The 27,520-nt window shown below is 49.7% G+C and overlaps 1 protein-coding gene across 2 annotated transcripts in view; it reads left to right on the top strand.

Moving 5' to 3' along the window:
- The window catches only part of KIF2C (kinesin family member 2C), a 140,968-nt gene that overhangs the window by 110,256 nt on the left and 3,192 nt on the right, over positions 1 to 27,520 (top strand). For both annotated transcript variants that reach the window (XM_063939459.1, XM_063939458.1), the window contains 3 exons: positions 15,727 to 15,837; positions 16,037 to 16,104; positions 16,181 to 16,298. In XM_063939459.1, the coding sequence (XP_063795529.1) occupies positions 15,727 to 15,837; positions 16,037 to 16,104; positions 16,181 to 16,298 (297 nt within the window). The remainder of the gene's footprint in view (positions 1 to 15,726; positions 15,838 to 16,036; positions 16,105 to 16,180; positions 16,299 to 27,520) is intronic.

Below are 27,520 nucleotides of genomic sequence, written 5' to 3'. Positions count from 1 at the left end.
CTCTACAGACTCTGAAGAAAATAGTATTTTAATACCTACCGGAAAATCCTTCTGTGTGCTGGCTCCTCCCCTCTTTGCCACTCCTGCGCAGTCGGTTTAGAAAAATGTGCCCAAGGAGCCGGGTGCACATCTCTGGAGCTCCAGAGTGTTTTCTTCAAAACTTTATTTTAGTTTATTTTCAGGCAGCACTGGCTGGCAGCAGTCTGCCTGCGTTGTGGGACTTTGGGGGAGGGGACCGGACCAACCTCTTGAAGGGTTAATGGTCCAGATCCCCGCTGACAGGACACAGCTCCTGAGGTGTTTCGCATTACCCCCAGGGTTTGCGTGTACTCCAACAGCATGCCGCCACCCCTAACAAAGCTGAAGACACTGGTGTGGTGAGTACAGTAATCGGGGGTCGTGGTTAGCGGGTCCCCGGTTCATATAGCGGCATAAGGGCGCGACAGGCACTCGGTGCTGTGGTGCCCGCTGTATATACCCACACTGGCGCTAGCGCAGCAAAGGGGTTTTAACCCTGTTTTCTCTGACGTCCTAGTGGATGCTGGGAACTGCGTAAGGACCATGGGGAATAGACGTGCTCCGCAGGAGACTGGGCACTCTAAAAGAAAGATTAGGTACTATCTGGTGTGCACTGGCTCCTCCCTCTATGCTCCTCCTCCAGACCTCAGTTAGAATCTGTGCCCGGCCAGAGCTGGGTGCTCCTAGTGGGCTCTCCTGAGCTTGCTAGAAAAAGTATTTGTTAGGTTTTTTATTTTCAGTGAGATCTGCTGGCAACAGACTCACTGCTACGTAGGACTGAGGGGAGAGAAGCAAACCTACCTGCTTGCAGCTAGCTTGTGCTTCTTAGGCTACTGGACACCATTAGCTCCAGAGGGTTCGAACACAGGGCCTGACCTCGATCGTCCGTTCCCGGAGCCGCGCCGCCGCCCCCCTTGCAGAGCCAGAAGACAGAAGAGAAGCGATCAAATCGGTGGCTGAAGACTCCTGTCTTCATTAAGGTAGCGCACAGCACCGCAGCTGTGCGCCATTGATCCCACAGCACACCACACACTCCGGTCACTGTAGGGTGCAGGGCGTTGGGGGGGGCGCCCTGGGCAGCAATTATAATACCTTTTGGCAAAAATACACATAATACAGTCTCATAACTGTATATGTGTAAAAAACCCCGCCATTAAAGTACATAAAACGCGGGACAGAAGCCCGCCGCTGAGGGGGCGGGGCCTTCTTCCTCAGCACACCAGCGCCATTTTCCCTTAACAGCTCCGCTGGAAGCAGCTCCCCAGGCTATCCCCTGCAGTATCCTGATACAGAAAGGGTAAAGAGAGGGGGGGCACATACATTTAGGCGCACATAAGATAATTAAGCAGCTATTGGGAAAAATCACTCATTATAGTGTAAATCCCTGTTATATAGCGCTCCGGTGTGTGCTGGCATACTCTCGCTCTGTCTCCCCAAAGGACTTTGTGGGGTCCTGTCCTCAGTCAGAGCATTCCCTGTGTGTGTGGTGTCGGTACGGCTGTGTCGACATGTTTGAGGAGGGTTACGTGGAGGCGGAGCAGGGGCAGATAAGTGTGGTGTCGCCCCCGACGGGGCCGACACCGGATTGGATGGATATGTGGAAGGTCTTAACCGACAGTGTCAACTCCTTACATAAAAGGTTCGATGACGCAGCAGCCTTGGGACAGCCGGGATCTCAGCCCGCGCCTGCACAGGCGACTCAGAGGCCATCAGGGGCTCAAACGCCCGCTAGCTCAGATGGTAGACACAGATGTCGACACGGAGTCTGACTCCAGTGTAGATGAGGATGAGACAAATGTACAGTCTACAAAGGCCATCCGATGCATGATTACTGCAATGAAAGATGTATTGCACATTTCTGATATTAACCCGGTTACTACCAAGAGGGGTATTATGTTTGGGGAGAAAAAGCAGCCAGTGACTTTTCCCCCATCTGATGAATTAAATGAATTGTGTGAAGAAGCGTGGAGTTCCCCTGATAAAAAAAACTAGTGATTTCTAAGAGGTTACTGATGGCGTACCCTTTCCCGCTAACGGACAGGTTACGTTGGGAAACATCCCCTAGGGTGGACAAGGCGCTCACACGCTTATCAAAAAGGGTGGCACTGCCGTCTCAGGATACGGCCGCCCTAAAGGAGCCTGCGGATAGAAAGCAGGAAGCTATCCTGAAGTCTGTGTATACACACTCTGGTACTATATTGAGACCTGCTATTGCTTCAGCATGGATGTGTAGTGCTGCAGCAGCATGGACTGATACCCTGTCAGACAACATTGATTCCCTCGACAGGGATACTATTTTGCTAACCATAGAACATATAAAAGACGTCGTCTTATATATGCGGGATGCACAGAGGGGCATTTGCCTGCTGGCATCTAGAATTAATGCAATGTCCATTTCTGCCAGGAGAGTATTATGGACTCGGCAGTGGACAGGTGATGCTGATTCTAAAAAACACATGGAGGTTTTGCCTTAGAAGGGTGAGGAATTGTTTGGGGACGGTCTCTCGGACCTCTTATCCACAGCAACAGCTGGGAAGTCGACTTTTTTACCTCAGGTTCCCTCACAGCCTAAGAAAGCACTGTATTATCAAATGCAGTCCTTTCGGCTTCAGAAAGGCAAGCGGGTCAAAGGCGCATCCTTTCTGGCCAGAGGCAGGCGTAGAGGAAAGAAGCTGCACCAGGCAGCCAGTTCCCAGGAAGAAAAATCCTCCCCCGCTTCCACTAAGTCCACCGCATGACGCTGGGGCTCCACAGGCGGAGCCAGGTGCGGTGGGGGCGCGTCTCCGAAACTTCAGCAACCAGTGGGTTCGCTCACAGGTGGATCTCTGGGCTGTACAAATTGTATCTCAGGGATACAAGCTGGAGTTCGAGGCGACTCCCCCTCGCCGTTACCTCAAATCAGCCTTGCCAGCTGCTCCCAGGGAAAGGGAGGTAGTACTGGCGGCAATTCACAAGCTGTACCTCCAGCAGGTGGTAATCAAGGTTCCCCTCCTTCAACAGGGACGGGGTTACTATTCCACAATGTTTGTGGTACCGAAACCAGACGGTTCGGTGAGACCCATTCTAAATTTAAAATCCTTGAACACTTATATAAGGAAGTTCAAGTTCAAAATGGAATCGCTCAGGGCGGTTATTGCAAGCCTGGAAGAGGGGGATTTTATGGTGTCGCTGGACATCAAGGATGCTTACTTGGATGTCTCCATTTACCCACCTCATCAGGAGTACCTCAGGTTTGTGGTACAGGACTGTCATTACCAATTCCAGACGTTGCCGTTTGGTCTGTCCACGGCACCGAGAATATTTACCAAGGTAATGGCCGAAATGATGATACTCCTTCGGAAGAAGGGAGTTATAATTATCCCGTACTTGGACGATCTCCTTATAAAGGCGAGGTCCAGGGAGCAGTTGTTGGTCAGCGTAGCACTCTCTCAGGAGTTGTTGCAACTGCACGGCTGGATTCTGAATATCCCAAAGTCGCAGCTGATTCCTGCGACGCGTCTGCTTTTCCTGGGCATGATTCTGGACACAGAACAGAAGGTGTTTCTCCCGGTGGAGAAGGCCCAGGAATTGTCATCTCTGGTCAGGGACCTCCTGAAACCAAAACAGGTGTCTGTGCAACACTGCACGCGAGTCCTGGGAAAGATGGTGGCTTCTTACGAAGCAATTCCCTTCGGCAGGTTCCATGCAAGGATCTTTCAGTGGGATCTGTCAGACAAATGGTCCGGATCACATCTTCAGATGCATCGGTTGATCACCCTGTCCCCGAGGGCCAGGGTGTCTCTGCTGTGGTGGCTGCAGAGTGCTCATCTTCTCGAGGGCCGCAGATTCGGCATACAGGACTGGGTCCTGGTGACCACGGATGCAAGCCTCCGAGGATGGGGGGCAGTCACTCAGGGAAGAAACTTCCAAGGACAGTGGTCAAGTCAGGAGACTTCACTACACATAAATATACTGGAACTAAGGGCCATTTACAACGCCCTGAGTCAAGCAGAGCCCCTGCTTCAAAACCAACCGGTGCTGATTCAGTCAGACAACATCACGGCGGTCGCCCATGTAAACCGCCAGGGCGGCACAAGAAGCAGGATGGCGATGGCAGAAGCCACAAGGATTCTTCGATGGGCGGAGAATCACGTGCTAGCACTGTCAGCAGTGTTCATTCCGGGAGTGGACAACTGGGAAGCAGATTTCCTCAGCAGGCACGACCTCCACCCGGGAGAGTGGGGACTTCATCCAGAAGTCTTCACACAGATTGTAAATCGTTGGGAACTGCCACAGGTGGACATGATGGCGTCCCGCGTCAACAAAAAGCTAAAAAGATATTGCGCCAGGTCAAGGGACCTTCAGGCGATAGCTGTGGACGCACTAGTGACACCGTGGGTGTACCAGTCGGTTTATGTGTTCCCTCCTCTTCCTCTCATACCCAAGGTACTGAGGATAGTAAGAAAGAGAGGAGTAAGAACAATACTCATCGTTCCGGATTGGCCAAGAAGAACTTGGTACCCAGAACTACAAGAAATGATCTCAGAGGACCCATGGCCTCTGCCGCTCAGACAGGACCTGCTGCACCAGGGGCCCTGTCTGTTCCAAGACTTACCGCGGCTGCGTTTGACGGCATGGCGGTTGAACGCCGGATCCTGAAGGAAAAGGGCATTCCGGAGGAAGTTATCCCTACGCTAATTAAAGCTAGGAAAGAAGTGACCGCAAACCATTATCACCGCATATGGCGGAAATATGTTGCGTGGTGTGAGGACAGGAAGGCCCCAACGGAGGAATTTCAGCTAGGTCGATTTCTGCACTTCCTACAGTCAGGGGTGACTATGGGCCTAAAATTGGGTTCCATTAAGGTCCAGATTTCGGCACTATCGATTTTCTTCCAAAAAGAACTGGCTTCACTGCCTGAAGTTCAGACATTTGTTAAGGGAGTGCTGCATATTCAGCCCCCTTTTGTGCCCCCAGTGGCACCTTGGGAACTCAACGTGGTGTTGGATTTCCTAAAGTCTCATTGGTTTGAACCACTTAAAACCGTGGAACTAAAATATCTCACGTGGAAAGTGGTCATGCTGTTGGCCTTGGCTTCGGCCAGGCGTGTGTCAGAATTGGCGGCTTTGTCATGTAAAAGCCCTTATCTGATTTTCCATATGGATAGGGCGGAATTGAGGACTCGTCCCCAATTTCTCCCAAAGGTGGTTTCAGCGTTTCATTTGAACCAGCCTATTGTGGTGCCTGCAGCTACTCGTGACTTGGAGGACTCCAAGTTGCTGGACGTAGTCCGGGCCCTAAAAATCTATGTTTCCAGGACAGCTGGAGTCAGAAAGACTGACTCGCTATTTATCCTGCATGCGCCCAACAAGTTGGGTGCACCTGCTTCAAAGCAGACTATTGCTCGCTGGATCTGTAGCACGATTCAACTTGCACATTCTGCGGCTGGACTGCCGCATCCTAAATCTGTGAAAGCCCATTCCACGAGGAAGGTGGGCTCTTCTTGGGCGGCTGCCCGAGGGGTCTCGGCTTTACAACTTTGCCGAGCAGCTACTTGGTCGGGGTCAAACACATTTGCTAAATTCTACAAGTTTGATACCCTGGCTGAGGAGGACCTAGTGTTCGCTCATTCGGTGCTGCAGAGTCATCCGCACTCTCCCGCCCGTTTGGGAGCTTTGGTATAATCCCCATGGTCCTTACGGAGTTCCCAGCATCCACTAGGACGTCAGAGAAAATAAGAATTTACTCACCGGTAATTCTATTTCTCGTAGTCCGTAGTGGATGCTGGGCGCCTGTCCCAAGTGCGGACTCTCTGCAATACATGTATATAGTTATTGCTTAACTTAAGGGTTATTGTTATGAGCCATCCATTGAATGAGGCTCAGTTATTGTTCATGCTGTTAACTGGGTTTAGTTATCACAAGTTGTACGGTGTGGCTGGTATGAGTCTTACCCTGGATTCCAAATCCTTTCCTTGTAATGTCAGCTTTTCCGGGCACAGTTTCCCTAACTGAGGTCTGGAGGAGGGGCATAGAGGGAGGAGCCAGTGCACACCAGGTAGTACCTAATCTTTCTTTTAGAGTGCCCAGTCTCCTGCAGAGTCCGTCTATTCCCCATGGTCCTTACGGAGTTCCCAGCATCCACTACGGACTACGAGAAATAGATTTACCGGTGAGTAAAATCTTATTATTTCACTGCTCGTGTGTGTGTGTGTGTGTGTGTGTTCTGCTGTATAAACATGTCTGGAAAGAATGTTATGTCGGTCCTGTGGCACATAGTTTTCCCCCACCCCAGGTCTATCATGTCTTTCCTGCCTGGAAGCAGCCAGTTCAGATAAGTGTTTTAAAAAATCTATGGCTGATTTTCTGGTTCAGACTTCTGATCTCAGACCTGTCTCTCAATCCCCTATGCTGGCTTCTCAGAAACGCACGCTGCCCCATGTGCTCCAGTCTGACACTGATAATGACATGCCAGATTTGGAAGAAGAAGTAGAGGTTGATAAGGAAGACATTACTCTGTCTCAGGGTGTGGAAGCACTTATCTATTATATTAGGGAGGTCCTGAACATCACTGATAAAGAGGCAGAACCCTGATGAGGATTGTTTAATGTAAAAATAGGATTTTAATACCTACCGGTAAATCCTTTTCTCTTAGTCCGTAGAGGATGCTGGGGATGCTTCAAGAACCATGGAGTATAGACTGGATCCGCAGGAGACATGGGCACTTTAAGACTTTAAAAGGGGTGTGAACTGGCTCCTCACTCTATGCCCCTCCTCCAGACTCCAGTTACAGGAACTGTGCCCAGGGAGACTGACATTTCGAGGAAAAGGATTTAATTAATTTTTAAACTAAGATGAGATACATACCAGCTCACACCTCCAAACATGCCGTACAACATGGCATTCAACAACAACGCATGCAACGGCATGACCAACATCAGCCACAGACTGACTGTACTTAACTCAACATGAGTGTAACCAAAACCAAACTGCAGATACATCCCGCACTGGGACAGGCGCCCAGCATCCTCTACGGACTAAGAGAAAAGGATTTACAGGTAGGTATTAAAATCCTATTTTCTCATATGTCCTAGAGGATGCTGGGGATGCTTCAAGAACCATGGGGTTTATTCCAAAGCTCTAGCACGGGCGGGAGAGTGCAGATGACTCTGCAGCACCGATTGACCAAACAAGAGGTGGTCCTCAGCCAGGGTATCAAACTTGTAAAACTTTGAAAGTGTTTGAACCCGACCAAGTAGCAGCTCGGCAAAGCTGTAATGCCGAGACCCCTCGGGCAGCCGCCCAGGAAGAGACCACTTTTATGGTAGAATGGGCTTTCACCGATTTCGGTAACGGCAATCCTGCCGTGGAATGAGCCTGCTGAATCGTGTTACAGATCCAGCGCGCAATAGTCTGCTTAGAAGCAGGAGCCCCAATCTTGTTGGGAGCCCACAGAACAAACCGAGCCTCTGTTTTCCTAATCTGCGCCGTTCTGGTGACATAGATTTTCAAAGCTCTAACCCAGGCATGTCCAAACTGTGGCCCTCCAGCTGTTGAGAAACTACATATCCCAGCATGCCTTGACACAGCTTTAGTATTCACTGGCAGCAAAACTGTAAGGGAATGCTGGGATATGTAGTTTCACAACAGCTGGAGGGCCGCAGTTTGGACATGCCTGCTCTAACCACATCGAGAGACTTCGATTCTGCCAAGGCGTCAGTAGCCACTGGCACCACAATAGGCTGGTTTACGTGAAATGATGAAACCACTTTTGGCAGAAATTGCTGACGAGTTCTCAACTCCGCTCTATCAGCATGGAAGATTAAATAGGGGCTTTTGTGGGACAAAGCCGCCAACTCAGACACCCGCCTTGTGGATGCTAAGGCCAACAACATGACTACTTTCCAAGTAAGGAATTTATACTCAACCTTGCGTAAAGGTTCAAACCAATGAGATTGCAGGAACTGCAATACCACATTAAGATCCCACGGTGCCACAGGAGGCACAAATGGAGGTTGGATGTGCAGCACACCTTTTTCACGAAGGTCTGAACTTCTGGAAGGGAGGCAAATTCTTTCTGAAAGAAAATTGATAAGGCCGAAATTTGCACCTTAATAGAGCCTAACTTTAGGCCCGTCCCCACACCTGATTGCAAAAAATGGCGCAAACTTCCCACCTGAAATTCTTCCATAGGAGCCTTCTTGGACTCACACCAAGACGCACATTTTCTCCAAATGCGGTGGTAATGCTTTGCAGTTACTTCCTTTCTAGCCTGAAGAAGTGTGGGAATGACTTCACTGGGAATACCTTTTCTGGCTAGGATTTGGCGTTCAACCGCCATGCCGTCAAACGCAGCCGCGGTAAGTCTTGATACACGCACGGACCTTGCAGTAACAGGTCCTCCCATAGAGGAAGAGGCCAGGGATCTTCTATGAGCAACTCCTGAAGATCTGGATACCAGGCCCTCTATGGCCAGTCTGGAACAATGAGTATCGCCTGAACCCTTGTTCTTATAATCTTTATCATCTTTGGAATGAGTGGAAGTGGAGGGAACACATAGACCGACGGAAACACCCACGGTGTCACTAGGGCGTCCACCGCTATTGCTTGAGGGTCCCTCGACCTGAAACAATATCGCTGAAGTTTTTTGTTTAGGTGGGACGCCATCATGTCTATTTGAGGATTCCCCAACGCCTTGTCACTTCTGCAAAGACCTCTTGATGAAGACCCCACTGGATGGAGATCGTGTCTGCTGAGGAAGTCTGCTTCCCAGTTGTCCACACCTGGAATGAAGACCACTGACTGCGCTTGCATGTCTTTCCGCCCAGCGAAGAACTTTTGTGGCCTCGGCCATCGCCACTCTGCTCTTTGTTCTGCCCTGGCGGTTTATGTACGCCACTGCTGTTATGTTGTCTGACTGAATCAAGATGGGCAGACCGTGAAGATGTTCCGCTTGCAGAATGCTGTTTGTTAATGGCCCTTAATTCCAGAATGTTTATGTGGAGACGAGCTTCCTGGCTTGACCACTTTCCCTGAAAGTTTCTCCCCTGTGTGACTGCTCCCCAGCCTCGGAGACTTGCATCTGTGGTCACCAGGATCCAATCCTGAATCCCAAACCTGCACCCCTCCAGAAGGTGAGAACTTGTGCAGCCACCACAGAAGGGAGATCCTGGTCCTGGAAGATAGGATTATTTTCCGGTGCATGTCTAGGTGAGACCCGGACCACTTGTCCAACAGGTCCCACTGGAGCACCCTGCCATGGAACCTGCCATACTGAATGGCCTCGTAGGCCGCTACCATCTTCCCCAGCAAGAGTGCATTGATGAATCGACACTCTTGCCAGCTTCAGAATCTGTTTTACCATGTTCTGTATTTCCAGAGCTTTTTCCACTGGAGGAGAAACTCTCTGTAATTCTGTATCCAGAATCATACCCAGGAACGACAGCCGTGTCATCGGAACCAACTGTGATTTTGACAAGTTTAGGAGCCAACCATGTTGTTGCAGAATAGTCAGTGAGAGCGCAACATTTTTCAGCAATTGCTCCCTGGATCTCGCCTTTATGAGATCGTCCAAGTACGGGATAATTGTAATTCCCTGCTTGCGCAGGAGAACCATCATTTCCGCCATAACATTGGTGAAATCCTTGGTGCTGTGGACAGACCAAACGGCAACGTCTGAAATTGGTAATGACAATCCTGAACAGCAAACCTCAGGTATGCCTGATGTGGAGGATATATGGGAATGTGTAAGTAAGCATCCTTTATGTTGACAGACACCATAAAATCCCCCTACTCCAGACTGGAGATCACTGCTCGGACAGATTCCATCTTGAATTTGAATTTTTTCAGAAAGAAATTGAGGGATTTTAGGTTCAGATTCTGTCTGACTGAGCCATCCAGCTTCGGGACCACGAACAGACTCTAATAAAAGCCTTCCCCCTGTTGTGACGGGGGGTACTGTGATAATGACTTGATTTTGACACTGCTTTAGTATTGCAGCGCATACTACCTTCCTTTCTAGATGAGAAGCTGGCAAGGCCGATTTGAAAAATCGGTGAGGGGGCACGTCTTGAAACTCCTAATTTGTACCCTTGGGTTACTATTTCGAATATCCAAGGATCCAGGTCGGAGTGCACCCAGACCTGACTGAAGAGCTTGAGACGTGCCCCCACCAGTGTGGACTCCCGCAGAGGAGCCCCAGCGTCATGCGGTGGATTTGGTAGAAGCCGGAGAGGACTTCTGCTCTTGGGAACTTGCCACAGCCTGTGACCTTTTTCCCTTTCCTTTTCCTTTTGCAGCAAGGAAGGAGGACCCTTGTCCTTTTCTTGAATTTATTGGGCCGAAAGGACTGCATCTGATAGTGGGGCGTTTTTCTTCTGTTGTGCAGGAACATAAGGTAAAAATGACGACTTACCCGCGGTAGCCGTAGATACCAGGTCAGTGAGGCCATCACCAAACAAGACACTACCGTTAAACGGTAAAGACTCCCATCGCCTTCTTAGAGTCAGCATTCCATTGATGAATCCACAATGCTCTCCTAGCTGAGACTGCCATGGCATTGGCCCTTGATCCCAAAAGGCCAATATCCCTTACAGCTTCTTTTAAATATGCTGCAGCGTCCCTGATGTGACCCAGAGTCAAAAGCATGCTTTCCCTGTCTAGGGTATCTATCTCAGATGACGACAAGTTATCTGCCCACTTTTCAATAGCGCTACTCACCCATGCCGAAGCCACGGCAGGCCTGAGTAGTGAACCCGTAGTGACATAAATGGATTTTAGTGCATTTTCCTGCTTACGATCCGCAGGATCCTTTAGGGCTGCCATGTCAGGAGACGGAAGCGCCACCTTTTTGGACAGACTCTATAGAGCTTTGTCCACCATGGGGGTTGACTCCCACTTTTCCCTGTCCCCAAATGGAAACTGATATGCCACTGGAATTCTTTTGGGAACCTGCACCTTCTTGTCAGGATTTTCCCAAGCTTCTTCAAAAAGTTTTCAGTTCATGAGAGGGAGGAAAAGTTACCTCAGGTTTCTTTCCTTTATACATACAGACCCTTGCATCAGGAACAGCAGGGTCCTCTGTTATATGCAACACTTCTTTTATCGCCACAATCATGTACTGAATGCTCTTAGCCAGTTTAGGATTCACTCTGGAATCACTCTAGTCGACACTGGAATCAGAGTCCGTGTCGGTATCCGTATCTGCTATCTGGGTAAATGCACGTTTCTGTGACCCCGAAGGGGTCTGAATTTGTTACAATGCATCTTCCATGGATTTCCGCCATGTCTGGTTCTTAGACTCAGATTTATCCAATCTCTTGGTCAACCGAGCCACATTTGCATTCAAAACACAACAAATTTACCCAATCAGCCGTCGGCGGTGCGGACACGGTCACTCCCACAACTTTTTCTGTCCCCACTCCAGCCTCCTCCTGGGAAGAGCACTCGGCCTCAGACATGTCGACACACGTACCGACAACCACACTGGGCTTTAGACAGACCCACAACAAAGCCTGTTGGAGAAACAGAGGGAGTTCTGCCGGCTCACAACCCAGCGCCTATCCCGGTTCTGAAGCGAGTAAATTACTGGCCAGACCTGCTAGCGCTTTTATTTTCAAATTATCAGCACCAAATCTCTTGTGCCCACGCACCCCACCCCCCCACCCCTGTTTTGCACCCTGTTACTTGTACAGCAGTGTGGGAGGCCAGGCTCAGCGTCTCTGCAGCTTCTGTGAAGAGAAAATGGTGCTGGTCAGAGCTGTGAGGGCTAAGCCACGCCCCCCCTATGGCGCACTTCAGTCCCGCTTAAATTTATATATTTATACTGGCGGGGGTCTGTAATTGGTGCCCAGGCACTTTATACACTTTGCCAGTCGCTAATTTGAGGATTTATGCTACCCAGGGCACCCCCCCTGCACCCTACAGTTCCGTTCTTATGTGGGAGCATGGCGCGCAACCGCAGCGCGGTACCTCAAACAGCAGTCTTCTGCCGTCACTGAAGTCGTCTGATCTTCTTTTACTCACCCGGCTTCTGTCTTCTGGCTCTGCAAGGGGGGGTGACGGTGCCGCTCTGGGAACGAGCAGCTAGGCGTACCAAGTGATCGGACCCTCTGGAGCTAATGGTGTCCAGTAGCCTAAGAAGCAGAGCCTTTGAACTCGGAGAAGTAGGTCTGCTTCTCTCCCCTAAGTCCCACGATGCAGGGAGCCTGTTGCCAGCAGGTCTCCATGAAAATAATAAACCTAACAAAGTCTTTTTTTTTTTTTTTTCTGAGAAACTCTGGAGAGCCCCTCAGTGTGCATCCAGTCTCACTGGGCACAGAATCTAACTGGAGTCTGGAGGAGGGGCATAGAGGGAGGAGCCAGTTCACACCCTTTTTAAAGTGCCCATGTCTCCTGCGGATCCAGTCTATACCCCATGGTTCTTGAAGCATCCTCTAGGACGTATGAGAAACAAGAGTCTACTGCCACCTTTCCTGTCTCTAAGGAATTAAACACACTTTTTAAAGAGACGTGGGTTAATCCTGACAAGAAATTTCAAACCCTTAAGCGGTTGCTAACCTCCTTCCCTTTTTCCCCCTGAGGAGAGGAAGGTGTGGGAATATCCTCCAGCTGTGGATACCTCCAGTGTCCAAGCTGTCAAGAAAAATTGTTCTGCCTGTACCTGGTGCTATCTCCTTAAGACCCTGCTGATTGTAAGATTGAGACTACACTCATCCATTTACACTGCAGTGGGAGTCTCACAAAGACCCACCATTGCTTGTGGTTGGATATCTAGGGCCATTGTTAAATGGTTTGGTAATGTAATAGAGGGCTTCAACACTGCCTCAGGATGAACTTCTGACGCTCCTACAACATATGCAGGATTCTGTTTAATTCATGAGTGAGGCAATCAAGTAGATTGGCCTAATCGATTCACGTGCCACGGGTATGGTTGTGTCCACTGTCGCAGCCATAGCGCCCTGTAAGCTGATGCAGAGTCCGAAAAAGGCGTGGAGAATCTTCCCTTCACGGGGGAGGCTCTGTTTGGTGAGGAACTAAACAAGTGGATTTCACAAGCAACAGCTGGTAAGTCCACCTATCTGAGTCTGCGGCTCCTCCAGGTAGACAGGCTTACCCCGGCCCATCTCTATGGTCCTTTCTTGTGGCCTGATTCAGAGGCAGGGCCAGGGGTGCCTCAAATGCAGCGAGAGGAAATTTGAGGTAAACCTTGTAAGACCAGCGCCCGCTGGATCACTGGTGCAGAATTCAGGTGGTTCTTTAACGAAGCCGGAATTCAGTCATGGATTCTGTTGACAACAGATGAGAGCCTCCGAGGTTGGGGGAGGGGACTGTGAAGCAAGGGGCTCGGTTTCAGGGAAGGTGGTCACACCAAGAGGATACTCTTCTGATAAACATTCTGGAACTACGGGCAATTTACAGTGCCCTTCTGCAAGCCTCTTACCTCCAACATCAGGCCATGCAGGTCCAGTCGGACAACGCCAGTGATGGCATATATAAACAGACTGGGAGGAACAAAAAGCAGGGCCGCAATGCGAGAAGTATCCAGGGTTCTCCTCTGGGCGGAACGCAACGCCAGGGCCATGTCTGCCATATTCATTCTGGGAGTGGACAACTGTGAAGTGGACTTCCTCAGCAGACACTATCTGCACCCAGGAGAATGGGGCCTTCACCTGCAGGTGTTTCAACTGTTCAACGGTGGGTCTGCCGGCTGATCGCCATGATGGCTTCTCGACTCAACAAGAAGCTGCGTCGCTACTGCTCGAGGATGAGGGATCCACAGCCTGCAACTGTGGACACTCTGACAGTGCCAAGGGCTTACTAGTTCATCTATCTGTTCCCTCCACTTCCTCTCATTCCCAGAGTTCTCAAGACTAAAACGGGAAAGCATTCAGGCAGTGCTCATTGCCCCGGATTGGCCTTGCATGGCTTGGTATGCAAACCTCCTCGTCATGTCCCTCGAGGAGCCCTGGCCTCTGCCTCTTCAAGAAGATATTCAGCAAGGGCTGTTCGTTTATCCAGACTTACCGCGGCTTCGGTTGACGGCATGGAGGTTGAAAGGGAGATTTTAGCCAGGAAAGTGCCTTCTGCCAAGGTTATCTCTACTATGGTCCAGGCCAGGAAGGTGGTAACATCTAAACATTACCACCGCATATGGAAGAAATGTTTCTTGGTGTGAGGGTTGACAGTATTCTCTTGTAGATTTTCATCTTGGCTGGTTCGTACTCTTCCTGCAGGCAGGTTTGGATATGGGCCTACGTTTTAGGCTCCATTTAAAGTTCAGGTCTCTGCCTTGTCTGTCTTCTTCCAACAGCAGTTGGCTGTGATCCCAGAGGTCCAGATGTTTTTGAAGGGTGTCCTTCGTATTCAACCGCCCTTTGTAACTCCCACGGCTCCGTGGGATCTCAATTTGGTCCTGACCTTTCTTTAATCGGATTGGTTTGAACCATTACATAGGGTGGACATGAAGTATTGTAGTTGGGGGCCTTATCCTGCAAGAGCCCTTATCTGGTGTTCCACGAGGATAGAGCGAAGCTCAGAACTTGCCCACAGTTTTTGCCTAAGGTGGTGTCGGTGTTTCACATTAATCAGCTGATAGTGGTTAACATGGTGTCTGACACGTCCGTTACGCCAAAGTCCCGGGACGTGGTTCAGGATTTGAAGATTTATGTCAAGAGGACGGCTCGTCACAGGAAATCTGACTCGCTTTTTGTTCTGACGCTACCAAAATTGATGTCCTGCTCCAAAGCCGTCAATTGTTTGTTGGATCCATCTGACCATCCAGCAGGCTTACTCTTTGGCAGCCTTGCCGCTGCTGAGATCTGTTCAGGCCCACTCAACACGGTCAGTGGGCTCTTCATAGGCGGCTGCCCGTGAGGTCTCGGCTGTCAGTTGTGCCGAGCAACTACTTGTTCTGGTTCCAACGCGTTTTGAAAATCCTCCCCCTCCCAAAGTTCAGTACCTTGGCTAAAGAACTTCAGTTTGGTCACTCTGTTTTGCAGGGGTCTAAGCACTCTCCCACCCGGTCTGGGAGCTTTGGGACTTTCCCATGGTACGAAGACCGTCCCAGTATCCCCTAGGAATTTTAGTGAAAATAGGAATTTAATACCTACCGGTAATTCCTTTTCTCGTAGTCCGTAGGGGATGCTGAGCACCCGCCTCTGTGCTTCGTTTGCTCTCCTGCAAGCTTTATTCTTGAATTTCTTGTTTGGGTCTGCGGTTGCTGTCCCTAGTTTCAAGTTGTGTTTAGCATGGCTATCCTCTCGTCATGTGCTAGTTTGGTTATCCACCACTTTTCTTTATTTTCCTCCTCTCCAAGTATGTCCGTCTCCTCGGGCACAGTTTTCCTAGAGTGAGCCTGCAGGAGGGGCATAGAAGGGAGGAGCCAGCACACTCTGAAGAATTTTTTAAAGTGCCAGGCTCCAATGAACCCAATCTGTACCCCATGGTACGAAGACCATCCCAGTATCCCCTACAGACTACAAGAAAAGGAATTAACGGTAGGTATTCCTATTTTTGTGCCCAACCCGTTTGCTATTTGGCTCCTCACCCACTACTAAACGCTGCCTTCTGCTCACATATATAAAAAAAAAAAAATTACATAAAATCTTGTTCCCGATATATAGAACGTCTGGTTTCTGGGTTGTTTTTGTAGATGATGATGATTTTATTTTTATTTATAAATTTTTACTTTTTTATTTTTACTTTTTTTAATGTTTTATCACTGCTGTAGGAATGCATCCGGGCCTTGGGACAGAACAAAGCGCACACACCATTCCGGGAGAGCAAACTAACCCAAATCCTGAGAGATTCCTTTATTGGAGAGAACTCCAGAACATGCATGGTAATTATACTGCAACACAGACTGGGTCTGACCCCTGGGTGTGGCCTCATAGTCTGTCTCCAGTATACAGCAGAGTCTGTGCATGATGGGGCGTGGAAACCTTTACATAAACATTATTGGTAGTTTTCCCACACTAGTGTGCGTGCAGTAGAAGAGGCTACTCTGAAGGTAATTCCATCACTTATCTTGTCACCTGCAGATCGCAATGCTGTCTCCAGGGTTCTCCTCATGCGAGTACTCGCTCAATACACTGAGATATGCAGACAGGTATGAACCCAGAAACATTCTGCATATTACACTTCTGTTTTGCCATTGATCATTAATAATTTTTTCTTCATCCCAGGGTGAAAGAGCTGAGCCCTTATAGTGCAGAGACCACCAATAATCAACAGATGGAAACGGAGCACAGCGATGAGTCTGAGTCAGAGTCCACTCTGGGAGGGCTGGATTTCCAGGATGATGTAGGTGACGCCAGAACGAAGCAATGCCTATGATCACTGCACAAATGCTCATGTCATGTTTAGTGCTGGACTTCAGGGTTGTGACTGGGAACTCCCCCGATATAAGAGGAGCTGCTGCTTGGAATACTCGCTGATAAATGTTCAGTACATTGCATGGCTGTAATTCCTCCTAAATATGTGCTCTACCTTCTCTGTAACTGTGTGAATCTGCACAAGGGGGAGCTGCCATGTCCCCCCTTCTTGGCCAAACTGTTCTGAAATAACTGACTCCTGGAATGCACTGGCTCCCACCCAAACTATTTCCTGGTAGAATATTGGATCATGAACTAGTTTTATATCCCATCTGCAGTACTTGCAGTACATATGATTTTTCTGGCTCTGGGCGCACCACCAAGCTGGACACAGAACTTAGGATTTATAAATATAATTATCCAATTTTGGTTTCTCCTGATTAAATGTGTATCATCTATATGACCAGTGCCGGGTCGCTCCCTTTTTTGCTCTAGTGTACTTGCACCTATCCCTACCCTCCCTTTTAACTGAGGGGAGGGTGCAGGGAGGCAGAGGGACCTTCTAGTCCCATTGAGAGCAGCAGCGGAGGGAAGTTTCCCTGCCACTGCTAACACTTTCTCTAGCATCCATAATGGATTTTGGGGAGACTTGGTACGATGGGGTATAGACGGTCCAAAGGAGCCGGTGCACTTTAAATTTCTTCACTGGGTGTTCTGGCTCCACCCCTCTGTGCCCCCTCCCACAGGCCATTTAGAACAAAGTGCCCTCAGGAGAGGATGCGCATCTGCAGCTCCAGAGTTTTCTTCAATTTCTTATCAGTGTTTGTTATTTTCGGTATGCTGTCTGGGCAACAGCATACCTGCACCGTGGAGATAGGTATGGGGACAGTCACCGGTCTTACTTGGTGTTAGAGCTCCTTCACCACTGCAGGACCACCGTCCTGAGGGGTGGTTGTTCAGCGGGGCACTGCACCTTGGCTGTCTCACTCGCAGCACACCCCTAACATTGCCTGAATGTGACGTCTATGGTGACTTCACACCGGGGGCTCCGGTTCAAAGTGCAGCTGAACGTTGGCGCGGCATATGGGACCCTCCTGTGGGGGATCCTGCTAGAGCGCCCCCGTGTAGACTGGCTAAAAATAGCTTGAACTAGCACTTGTGAGATGTTTTTAAGCAAACAGGAGACATTGCTAGTATAAAAAAAATCACTGTAGCTCCGGCGCCATTGGGAGGGGGCAGAGCTACCTCAGAGCAGGTCCAGAGGCATTTTGGCGCCTTCCTCTGCTTACTGCAGCCACAGACTGCGCACACAGTGCCTCACAAGATACGCTGGAAAACTGGTACAGGGTGTAGCAAAGGGGTAGAGCTGCTATTGTACACTGGGGGTCATTCCGAGTTGTTCGCTCGCAAGCTGCTTTTAGCAGCTTTGCACACGCTAAGCCGCCGCCTACTGGAAGTGAATCTTAGCTTATCAAAATTGCGAACAAAAGATTCGCAATATTGCGATAAGACATCTCTGTGCAGTTTCTGAGTAACTCGAGACTTGGCATCTGTGATCAGTTCAGTGCTTGTCGTTCCTGGTTTGACGTCGCAAACACACCCAGCGTTCGCCCAGACACTCCTCCATTTCTCCAGCCACTCCCGCTTTTTTTCCAGAAACGGTAGCGTTTTTTCACACACTCCCATAAAACGGCCAGTTTCCGCCCAGAAACACCCACTTCCTGTCAATCACATTACGATCACCAGAACGAGGAAAATCCGTGAGTAAAATTCCTAAATGCATAGCAAATTTACTTGGCGCAGTCGCAGTGCGGACATTGCGCATGCGCACTAAGCGGAAAATAGCTGCGATGCGAAGAAATTTACCGAGCGAACAACTCTGCATAACCCCCACTATCTGAATCCTCTCTAGGACAGAAATTATTAGTGTTTTTTACTGTGATATAGTTAGCTGACTGCCTCACTGGGGCTGTACAGCTAGAGGTTGGTGTCTGTGTCTCTCTCTCTCTCTCTCTCTCTCTCTCTCTCTCTCTCTCTCTCTCTCTCTCTCTCTCTCTCTCTCTCTCTCTCTCTCTCTCTCTCTCTCTCTCTCTCTCTCTCTCTCTCTCTCTCTCTCTCTCTCTCTCTCTCGGCAGACTTGAACGGTATTACTGTCTGTGTGTATGTTGTGCTTACTGTGAAACATGGGTAAACACGAACTGTGCAGTGCATGCCACACCAGATTCTCTCCCATATCATCTGATTTCTGTTTCATGTGAACAATGCAGCCAATCTTCACAAATCAGTGAAGGGGCTGGGGGAGAGGGTCCAGAGCCGCCCTGGCTAGGGTCTCTTTAAAACTGTCGTCTGATATGTCATCCCAGATCACTACTAATTTTCAGAATACTCAGCTACAACAACAGGCTGTTGCAGATTTATCTGGTAGGGCAGATGTTACACAGCCACCCTACACTCATGCAAGACCACAGAAGCGTAGTTTGCCTGCTTTACTATCTCTGATACAGAGGAGTATATACAAGAGGATGGGGAGTACTTGGATCCCGCTAGTAGAGATCCTGATTCTGCTCAGGGTATTGAACCCCTAATTCTGGCTATACGGGACGTGTTGATGCTCCCTCAAGAGGATGCTGCGTCACAGCAGTTGGTTTTTCTTTACTCAAAACAAGCCAAATGTCACTTTCCCTGATTCTGCAGAGTTAGATGATTTATTCAAGTTAGCCTGGAAAAATCCAGACAAAATTCCAAGTGTTGAAAACGTTTTTGCGCACTTTCCCATTTGCTCCTGGAAGGTAGGTAATTTTGGGAGGAAACCCCTGGGGTTGATGCATCAGTCTCTCGGCTGTCAAAGGCGGTGCTGCCTGCCTCGGGTTCCTTTACCATAAAGGATCCTGGGGACAAAAAAATAGAAGCTACACTCAAATCTATTTACATGGCAGCAGGTGTATCGCAAAGGCCGGTCATAGTGGGTTGCTGGATGACCCATGCCATTCATTCATGGGCCACTCAAATTCAGGAGGGCCTCTCCGGGGCTATGCCTCTGGTCACTATGGTGACCCTCCGAAACCACGTCCAGGACACTACATGCGTCCTGTGATTCGCTCAAGGAGATGGGGAATATTAATGCTAGGACTTCTGCCATGGCCTTGTGGTTGCGTCTGTGGATAGCGGACGTGGAATCAAAGCACAGTCTGGAAACCCCCCCCCCCCCCCCCCCCCCCCTTTCAGGGAATTGGCTTTTTGGGGTTGAGTTGGATACGTGGATTTCCAAAGTCACTGCTGGGAAATCTACGTTTCTCCCATCTGGGGCCCCACCGGCGAGACGCTCCTACCCGGGACCGTCTCTTCAGTCCTTTCTGTCTAACAGATTTAGATCTAGGGCCAGAGGTGCCTCCAATGCGGCTAGAGGCACTAGAGGTAAGACACGAAAGCCTGCAAACACTGGTTCTCAAGAACAGTCCACTAGTGCTGCTTCCACTAAGACCTCAGCATGACTGTGCCCACCCCGAGGTGAGCTCGACTGCGTCACTTCAGCTGCATCCTGGAGGTTTCCTGCCAGGATACCTGGGTCAGGGATCTCATTTCTCAGGGCTACAAGCTGGAATTCGACGGTGCCCCTCCCCAAAAAATTTTCAAATCAAGCTTACCAGTTTTGGAGGATATCCAGGTTACGTTGCAACAGGCCATCCAAAAATTGGTCCGGTCCCATCCCATGTCATTGTTCCAGTACCAATACCTCAACGAGACTAGGGTTACTACTTCTTCAACTTTTTTGTGGTACCAAAGCCTGGACGGTTCGGTAAGACCCATTATGAATCTAAAGTCCTTGAATCCTTACCTGAAGGTGTACAAGTTTAAAATGGAATCCTTACGAGCGGTGATTGGCCGGCCTGAAAGAACAGGAATTCATGGTTTCCTTGGATATCACGGACGCCTACCTTCATATTCCTATATGGCCGCCTCATCAGGCTACCTGAGGTTTGCCCTGCGAGACGATCACTACAAGTTCCAGGCACTCCCCTTTGGCCTATCCATCGCTCCGAGGGTATTCACTAAGGTGATGGTGGAGATGTTTCAGCTCCGGGTCCAGGGGGTCAATGTTGTTCCTTAACTGGATGATCTTCTGATAAAAGCAAGATCCAAGGAGCTTTGTTCCTCCCTCCATATTGACCGCACTATCCAACTTGTGTAACACCATGGGTTGATTCTCAACTTACAGAAGTCCCACCTGGAGCCAACTCAGCAGCTCTTCACAAGATGGTCCGCATGGTGCATCCGACCTACTCGAGTGTCCATCCATCTTTGCATAAGATTGTTTGGAAAGATGGTTGCCTCATACGAGGCGATCCAGTATGGGAGGTTCCATGCCAGAGCTCTTCAGTTGGATCTCCTGAGCAAGTGGTCCAGCTCACATCTACAGATGCACCGAATGATTTGACTGTCACCTCAGGCCAGGATTTCCCTCCTATGGTGGCTGCAGTCCTCCAATCTTCTAGAAGACCGGAGTTTTGGGATTCAGGATTGGATCCCCCTCACGGCAGATGCGAGTCTAAGAGGATGGGGAGCTGTCACCCAAGGGGAGCAGTTCCAGGGCAGGTGGTCAGCTCACGAAAGCCTCCTTCCGATCAACATTCTGGAACTTCTGGTGCTCTACAATGCTCTGCTTCAGGCCTCGTCTCTGCTCAAGGATCACGTGATCCAAGTACAGTCGGACAACGCCACTGCGGTGGCTTACTTCAATCGACAAGGAGGGACAAAAAGCAGAGAATGCATGTGAGGTGTTAAGGATACTCCTCTGGGCAGAAAGAAATGTAAGAGCAATTTTCATTCTGGGAGTAGACAACTGGGAAGCGGATTTCCAGAGTCGTCACGATCTCCACCCGGGGGAATGAGGTCTCCACCAGCAGATCATCCACCAGTGGGGCAGTCCACAGATTAGACATGATGGCTTCTCGTCTCAAAAAGAAGCTTCACTGGTATTTCTCCTGATCTAGGACCCTCAGGCGAGGGCAGTTGATGCCCTGACGTCACCTTGGCCTTACTGACTGGTTTACCTATTTCCTCTGATTCCATTGCTCCGAAGGGTGCTCCAAGTGAATCAGAAATCAAGGTGTCCAGGCAATTCTGATTGCCACGGATTGGCCTCGGAGGGCTTGGTACGCGGACCTTCTAGACTTGTCCGTCGAAGACCCTTGGCATCTACCATTAAGAGCTCTTCTACAGGGACCGTTCGTCTACCTGAACTTACGGCGACTTTGTTTGACGGCATGGAGGTTGAGCGGAACATCCTAGCTCACAAAGGCCTTTCCAAGAAGGTTATTCTTACCATGGTTCAGGCCAGGAAGCCTGTGACTTCAAAATATCATCATATCTGGAGAAGATGTCTCTTGGTGCGAGGAACACATGTATCCACCTGCAGAGTTCCACTTGGGACATTTTTTTACGTTTCCTGCAGGCTGGTGTGGATAAGGGCTTGCGTCTGGGTTCCATTAAGGTCAAGATCTTGGCTCTCCATTTTCTTCCAGAAGAAACTGGCAGTGTTTCCAGAAGTTCAGACCTTATTGCAAGGGGTACTCCACATACAACCTCCTTTTGTGCCGCCTACGGCACCCTGGGATTTGAATGTAGTGTTGGAGTTTCTTCAGTCCTCCTGGTGTGAACCTCTGACTGTAGAAGACAAGTACCTCACGTGGGAAACGGTGATGTTACTGGCCCTGGCTTCGGCTCGACGCGTCTCAGAATAAGGGGCCTAATCGTGTAAAAGTCCATACTTTTTTTTTTTTTTTTTTTTTTTTTTCCCCTCTAACGTCCTAGTGGATGCTGGGGACTCCGTCAGGACCATGGGGATTAGCGGCTCCGCAGGAGACAGGGCACAAAAATAAAGCTTTAGGATCAGGTGGTGTGCACTGGCTCCTCCCCCTATGACCCTCCTCCAAGCCTCAGTTAGGTTTTTGTGCCCGTCCGAGCAGGGTGCAATCTAGGTGGCTCTCCTAAAGAGCTGCTTAGAAAGTTTTTAGGTTTTTTTATTTTCAGTGAATCCTGCTGGCAACAGGCTCACTGCATCGAGGGACTTAGGGGAGAGAAGTCAACTCACCTGCGTGTAGGATGGATTGGCTTCTTAGGCTACTGGACACCATTAGCTCCAGAGGGATCGAACACGGGCCCAGCCATGGAGTCCGGTCCCGGAGCCGCGCCGCCGACCCCCCTTGCAGATGCCGAAGATGGAAGAGGTCCAGAAGCAGGCGGCAGAAGACTTTTCAGTCTTCCTGAGGTAGCGCACAGCACTGCAGCTGTGCGCCATTGTTGTCAGCACACTTCACACAGCGGTCACGGAGGGTGCAGGGCGCTGGGGGGGCGCCCTGGGCAGCAATGTATAATACCTTTTTATGGCTAAATAATACATCACATATAGCCCTTGAGGCTATATGGATGTATTTAACCCCTGCCAGATCTCACAAACTCCGGAGAAGAGCCCGCCGAAATAGGGGGCGGGGCTTATTCTCCTCGGCACACAGCGCCATTTTCCTGCTCAGCTCCGCTGTGAGGAAGGCTCCCAGGACTCTCCCCTGCACTGCACTACAGAAACAGGGTAAAACAGAGAGGGGGGGCACTTTTTTTGGCGATATTACCATATTTAAGCTGCTATAAGGATACAACACTTATATAGGGTTGTTCCCATATATATTATAGCGCTTGGGTGTGTGCTGGCAAACTCTCCCTCTGTCTCCCCAAAGGGCTAGTGGGGTCCTGTCTTCAATAGAGCATTCCCTGTGTCTGCTGTGTCGGTACGTGTGTGTCGACATGTATGAGGACGATGTTGGTGTGGAGGCAGAGCAATTGCCGGTAATGGTGATGTCACCCCCCAGGGAGTCGACACCGGAATGGATGGCTTTGTTTATGGAATTACGTGATAATGTCAGCACATTACAAAAATCAGTTGACGACATGAGACGGCCGGAAAACCAGTTAGTACCTGCCCAGGCGTCTCAGACACTGTCAGGGGCTGTAAAACGCCCTTTACCTCAGTCGGTCGACACAGACCCAGACACGGACACTGAATCTAGTGTCGACGGTGAAGAAACAAACGTATTTTCCAGTAGGGCCACACGTTATATGATCACGGCAATGAAGGAGGCTTTGCATATCTCTGATACTACAAGTACCACAAAAAGGGGTATTATGTGGGGGGTGAAAAAACTACCTGTAGTTTTTCCTGAATCAGAGGAATTGAATGATGTATGTGATGAAGCGTGGGTTAACCCAGATAGAAAAGTGCTAATTTCAAAAAAGTTATTGGCATTATACCCTTTCCCGCCAGAGGTTAGGGCGCGCTGGGAAACACCCCCTAAGGTGGATAAGGCGCTCACACGCTTATCAAAACAAGTGGCGTTACCGTCTCCTGATACGGCCGCCCTCAAGGATCCAGCTGATAGGAGACTGGAAACTACCCTAAAAAGTATATACACACATACTGGTGTTATACTGCGACCAGCCATCGCCTCAGCCTGGATGTGCAGTGCTGGGGTGGTCTGGTCGGATTCCCTGACTGAAAATATTGATACCCTGGATAGGGACAGTATTTTACAGATAAAGGATGCTTTTCTTTATATGCGAGATGCTCAGAGGGATATTTGCACTCTGGCATCGAGAGTAAGTGCGATGTCCATATCTGCCAGAAGAAGTTTATGGACACGACAGTGGTCAGGTGATGCGGATTCCAAACGGCATATGGAAGTATTGCCGTATAAAGGGGAGGAATTATTTGGCGTCGGTCTATCGGATTTGGTGGCCACGGCAACTGCCGGGAAATCCACCTTTTTACCTCAGACCCCCTCCCAACAGAAAAAGACAGTCTTTTCAGCCGCAGTCCTTTCGGTCCTATAAGAAGCGGGCAAAAGGACAGTCATATCTGCCCCGAGGCAGAGGAAAGGGTAAGAGAGGGCAGCAAGCAGCTCCTTCCCAGGAACAGAAGCCATCCGCGGGTTCTGCAAAGCCCTCAGCATGACGCTGGGGCTTTACAAGCGGACTCAGGAACGGTGGGGGGTCGACTCAAGAATTTCAGCGCGCAGTGGGCTTGCTCACAGGTGGACCCCTGGATCCTGCAGGTAGTATCTCAGGGTTACAGGTTGGAATTCGAGAAGTCTCCCCCTCGCCGGTTCCTAAAGTCTGCTTTGCCAACGTCTCCCTCAGAAAGGGCGACGGTATTGGAAGCCATTCACAAGCTGTTTTCTCAGCAGGTGATAGTCAAGGTACCCCTCCTACAACAGGAAAAGGGGTATTACTCCACGCTATTGTGGTACCAAAGCCGGACGGCTCGGTAAGACCTATTCTAAATCTGAAATCTTTGAACCTGTACATACAAAAATTCAAGTTCAAGATGGAATCACTCAGAGCAGTGATAGCGAATCTGGAAGAAGGGGACTTTATGGTGTCCCTGGACATAAAAGATGCTTACCTGCATGTCCCAATTTGCCCTTCACATCAAGGGTACCTCAGGTTCGTGGTGCAAAACTGTCATTATCAGTTTTAGACGCTGCCGTTTGGATTGTCCACGGCACCTCGGGTCTTTACCAAGGTAATGGCCGAAATGATGATTCTTCTGCGAAGAAGAGGCGTATTAATTATCCCTTACTTGGACGATCTCCTGATAAGGGCAAGGTCCAGAGAACAGCTGGAGGACGGAGTAGCACTAACCCAAGTAGTGCTGCAACAACACGGGTGGATTCTGAATTTTCCAAAATCTCAGTTGACCCCGACAACACGTCTGCTGTTCCTGGGAATGATTCTGGACACGGTTCAGAAAAAGGTGTTTCTTCCGGAGGAGAAAGCCAAGGAGTTATCCGAACTTGTCAGGAACCTCCTAAAACCAGGAAAAGTGTCTGTGCATCAATGCACAAGAGTCCTGGGAAAGATGGTGGCTTCTTACGAAGCAATCCCATTCGGCAGATTCCACGCACAAACTTTTCAGTGGGATCTGCTGGACAAATGGTCCGGATCGCATCTGCAGATGCATCAGCGGATAACCTTATCGCCACGGACAAGGGTGTCTCTTCTGTGGTGGTTGCAGAGTGCTCATCTGTTAGAAGGCCGCAGATTCGGCATACAGGACTGGGTCCTGGTGACCACGGATGCCAGTCTGAGAGGCTGGGGAGCGGTCACACAGGGAAGAAACTTCCAGGGAGTATGGTCAAGCCTGGAGATGTCTCTTCACATAAATATACTGGAGCTAAGAGCGATTTACAATGCTCTAAGCCTGGCAAAACCCCTGCTTCAGGGTCAGCCGGTGTTGATCCAGTCGGACAACATCACGGCAGTCGCCCACGTAAACAGACAGGGCGGCACAAGAAGCAGGAGAGCAATGGCAGAAGCTGCAAGGATTCTTCGCTGGGCGGAAGATCATGTGATAGCACTGTCAGCAGTGTTCATTCCGGGAGTGGACAACTGGGAAGCAGACTTCCTCAGCAGACACGATCTACACCCGGGAGAGTGGGGACTTCATCCAGAAGTCTTCCACATGATTGTGAACCGTTGGGAAAAACCAAAGGTGGATATGATGGCGTCTCGCCTCAACAAAAAACTGGACAGGTATTGCGCCAGGTCAAGAGACCCTCAGGCAATAGCTGTGGACGCTCTGGTAACACCGTGGGTGTTCCAGTCAGTGTATGTGTTTCCTCCTCTGTCTCTCATACCCAAAGTACTGAGAATTATACGGCAAAGGGGAGTAAGAACCATACTCGTGGCTCCGGATTGGCCAAGAAGAACTTGGTACCCGGAACTTCAGGAGATGCTCACGGAAAATCCGTGGCCTCTACCTCTAAGACGGGACCTGATTCAGCAGGGACCGTGTCTATTCCAAGACTTACCGCGGCTGCGTTTGACGGCGTGGCGGTTGAACGCCGAATTCTAAGGGAAAAAGGCATTCCAGAAGAGGTCATTCCTACACTGGTTAAAGCCAGGAAGGAGGTGACTGCACAACATTATCACCGCATTTGGAGAAAATATGTTGCGTGGTGAGGCCAGGAAGGCCCCCACGGAGGAATTTCAATTGGGTCGATTCCTACATTTCCTGCAAACAGGATTGTCTATGGGCCTCAAGTTGGGGTCCATTAAGGTTCAAATTTCGGCCCTGTCGATTTTCTTCCAGAAAGAATTGGCTTTAGTTCCTGAAGTCCAGACTTTTGTAAAAGGAGTACTACATATACAGCCCCCGGTTGTGCCCCCAGTGGCTCCGTGGGACCTTAATGTAGTTTTGGATTTTCTCAAATCCCATTGGTTTGAGCCACTCAAATCGGCGGATTTGAAATATCTTACATGGAAAGTAACCATGCTACTGGCCCTGGCTTCAGCCAGGAGAGTGTCAGAATTGGCGGCTTTATCGTATAAAAGCCCATATCTGATTTTCCATTCGGACAGGGCAGAACTGCGGACGCGTCCTCATTTTCTGCCTAAGGTGGTGTCAGCGTTTCACCTGAACCAGCCTATTGTGGTGCCTGCGGCTACTAGCGATTTGGAGGATTCCAAGTTGCTGGACGTTGTCAGGGCATTGAAAATATATATTTCAAGGACGGCTGGAGTCAGAAAATCTGACTCGCTGTTTATACTGTATGCACCCAACAAGCTGGGTGCTCCTGCTTCTAAGCAGACGATTGCTCGTTGGATTTGTAGCACAATTCAACTTGCACATTCTGTGGCAGGCCTGCCACAACCTAAATCTGTCAAGGCCCATTCCACAAGGAAGGTGGGCTCATCCTGGGCGGCTGCCCGAGGGGTCTCGGCATTACAACTCTGCCGAGCAGCTACGTGGTCGGGGGAGAACACGTTTGTAAAATTCTACAAATTTGATACCCTGGCTAAAGAGGACCTGGAGTTCTCTCATTCGGTGCTGCAGAGTCATCCGCACACTCCCGCCCGTTTGGGAGCTTTGGTATAATCCCCATGGTCCTGACGGAGTCCCCAGCATCCACTAGGACGTCAGAGAAAATAAGATTTTACTTACCGATAAATCTATTTCTCGTAGTCCGTAGTGGATGCTGGGCGCCCATCCCAAGTGCGGATTGTCTGCAATACTTGTACATAGTTATTGTTACAAAAAAATCGGGTTGTTCTTGTTGTGAGCCGTCTGTTCAGAGGCTCCTACGTTGTCATACTGTTAACTGGGTTCAGATCACAAGTTGTACGGTGTGGCTGGTATGAGTCTTACCCGGGATTCAAAAT

The sequence above is a fragment of the Pseudophryne corroboree genome, chromosome 9 (genome assembly GCF_028390025.1).
Source record: "Pseudophryne corroboree isolate aPseCor3 chromosome 9, aPseCor3.hap2, whole genome shotgun sequence".
NCBI classification, from domain to species: domain Eukaryota; kingdom Metazoa; phylum Chordata; class Amphibia; order Anura; family Myobatrachidae; genus Pseudophryne; species Pseudophryne corroboree.
Note: the sequence above shows the minus strand (reverse complement) of the source record. Positions and strands in the feature narration are given on the sequence as shown.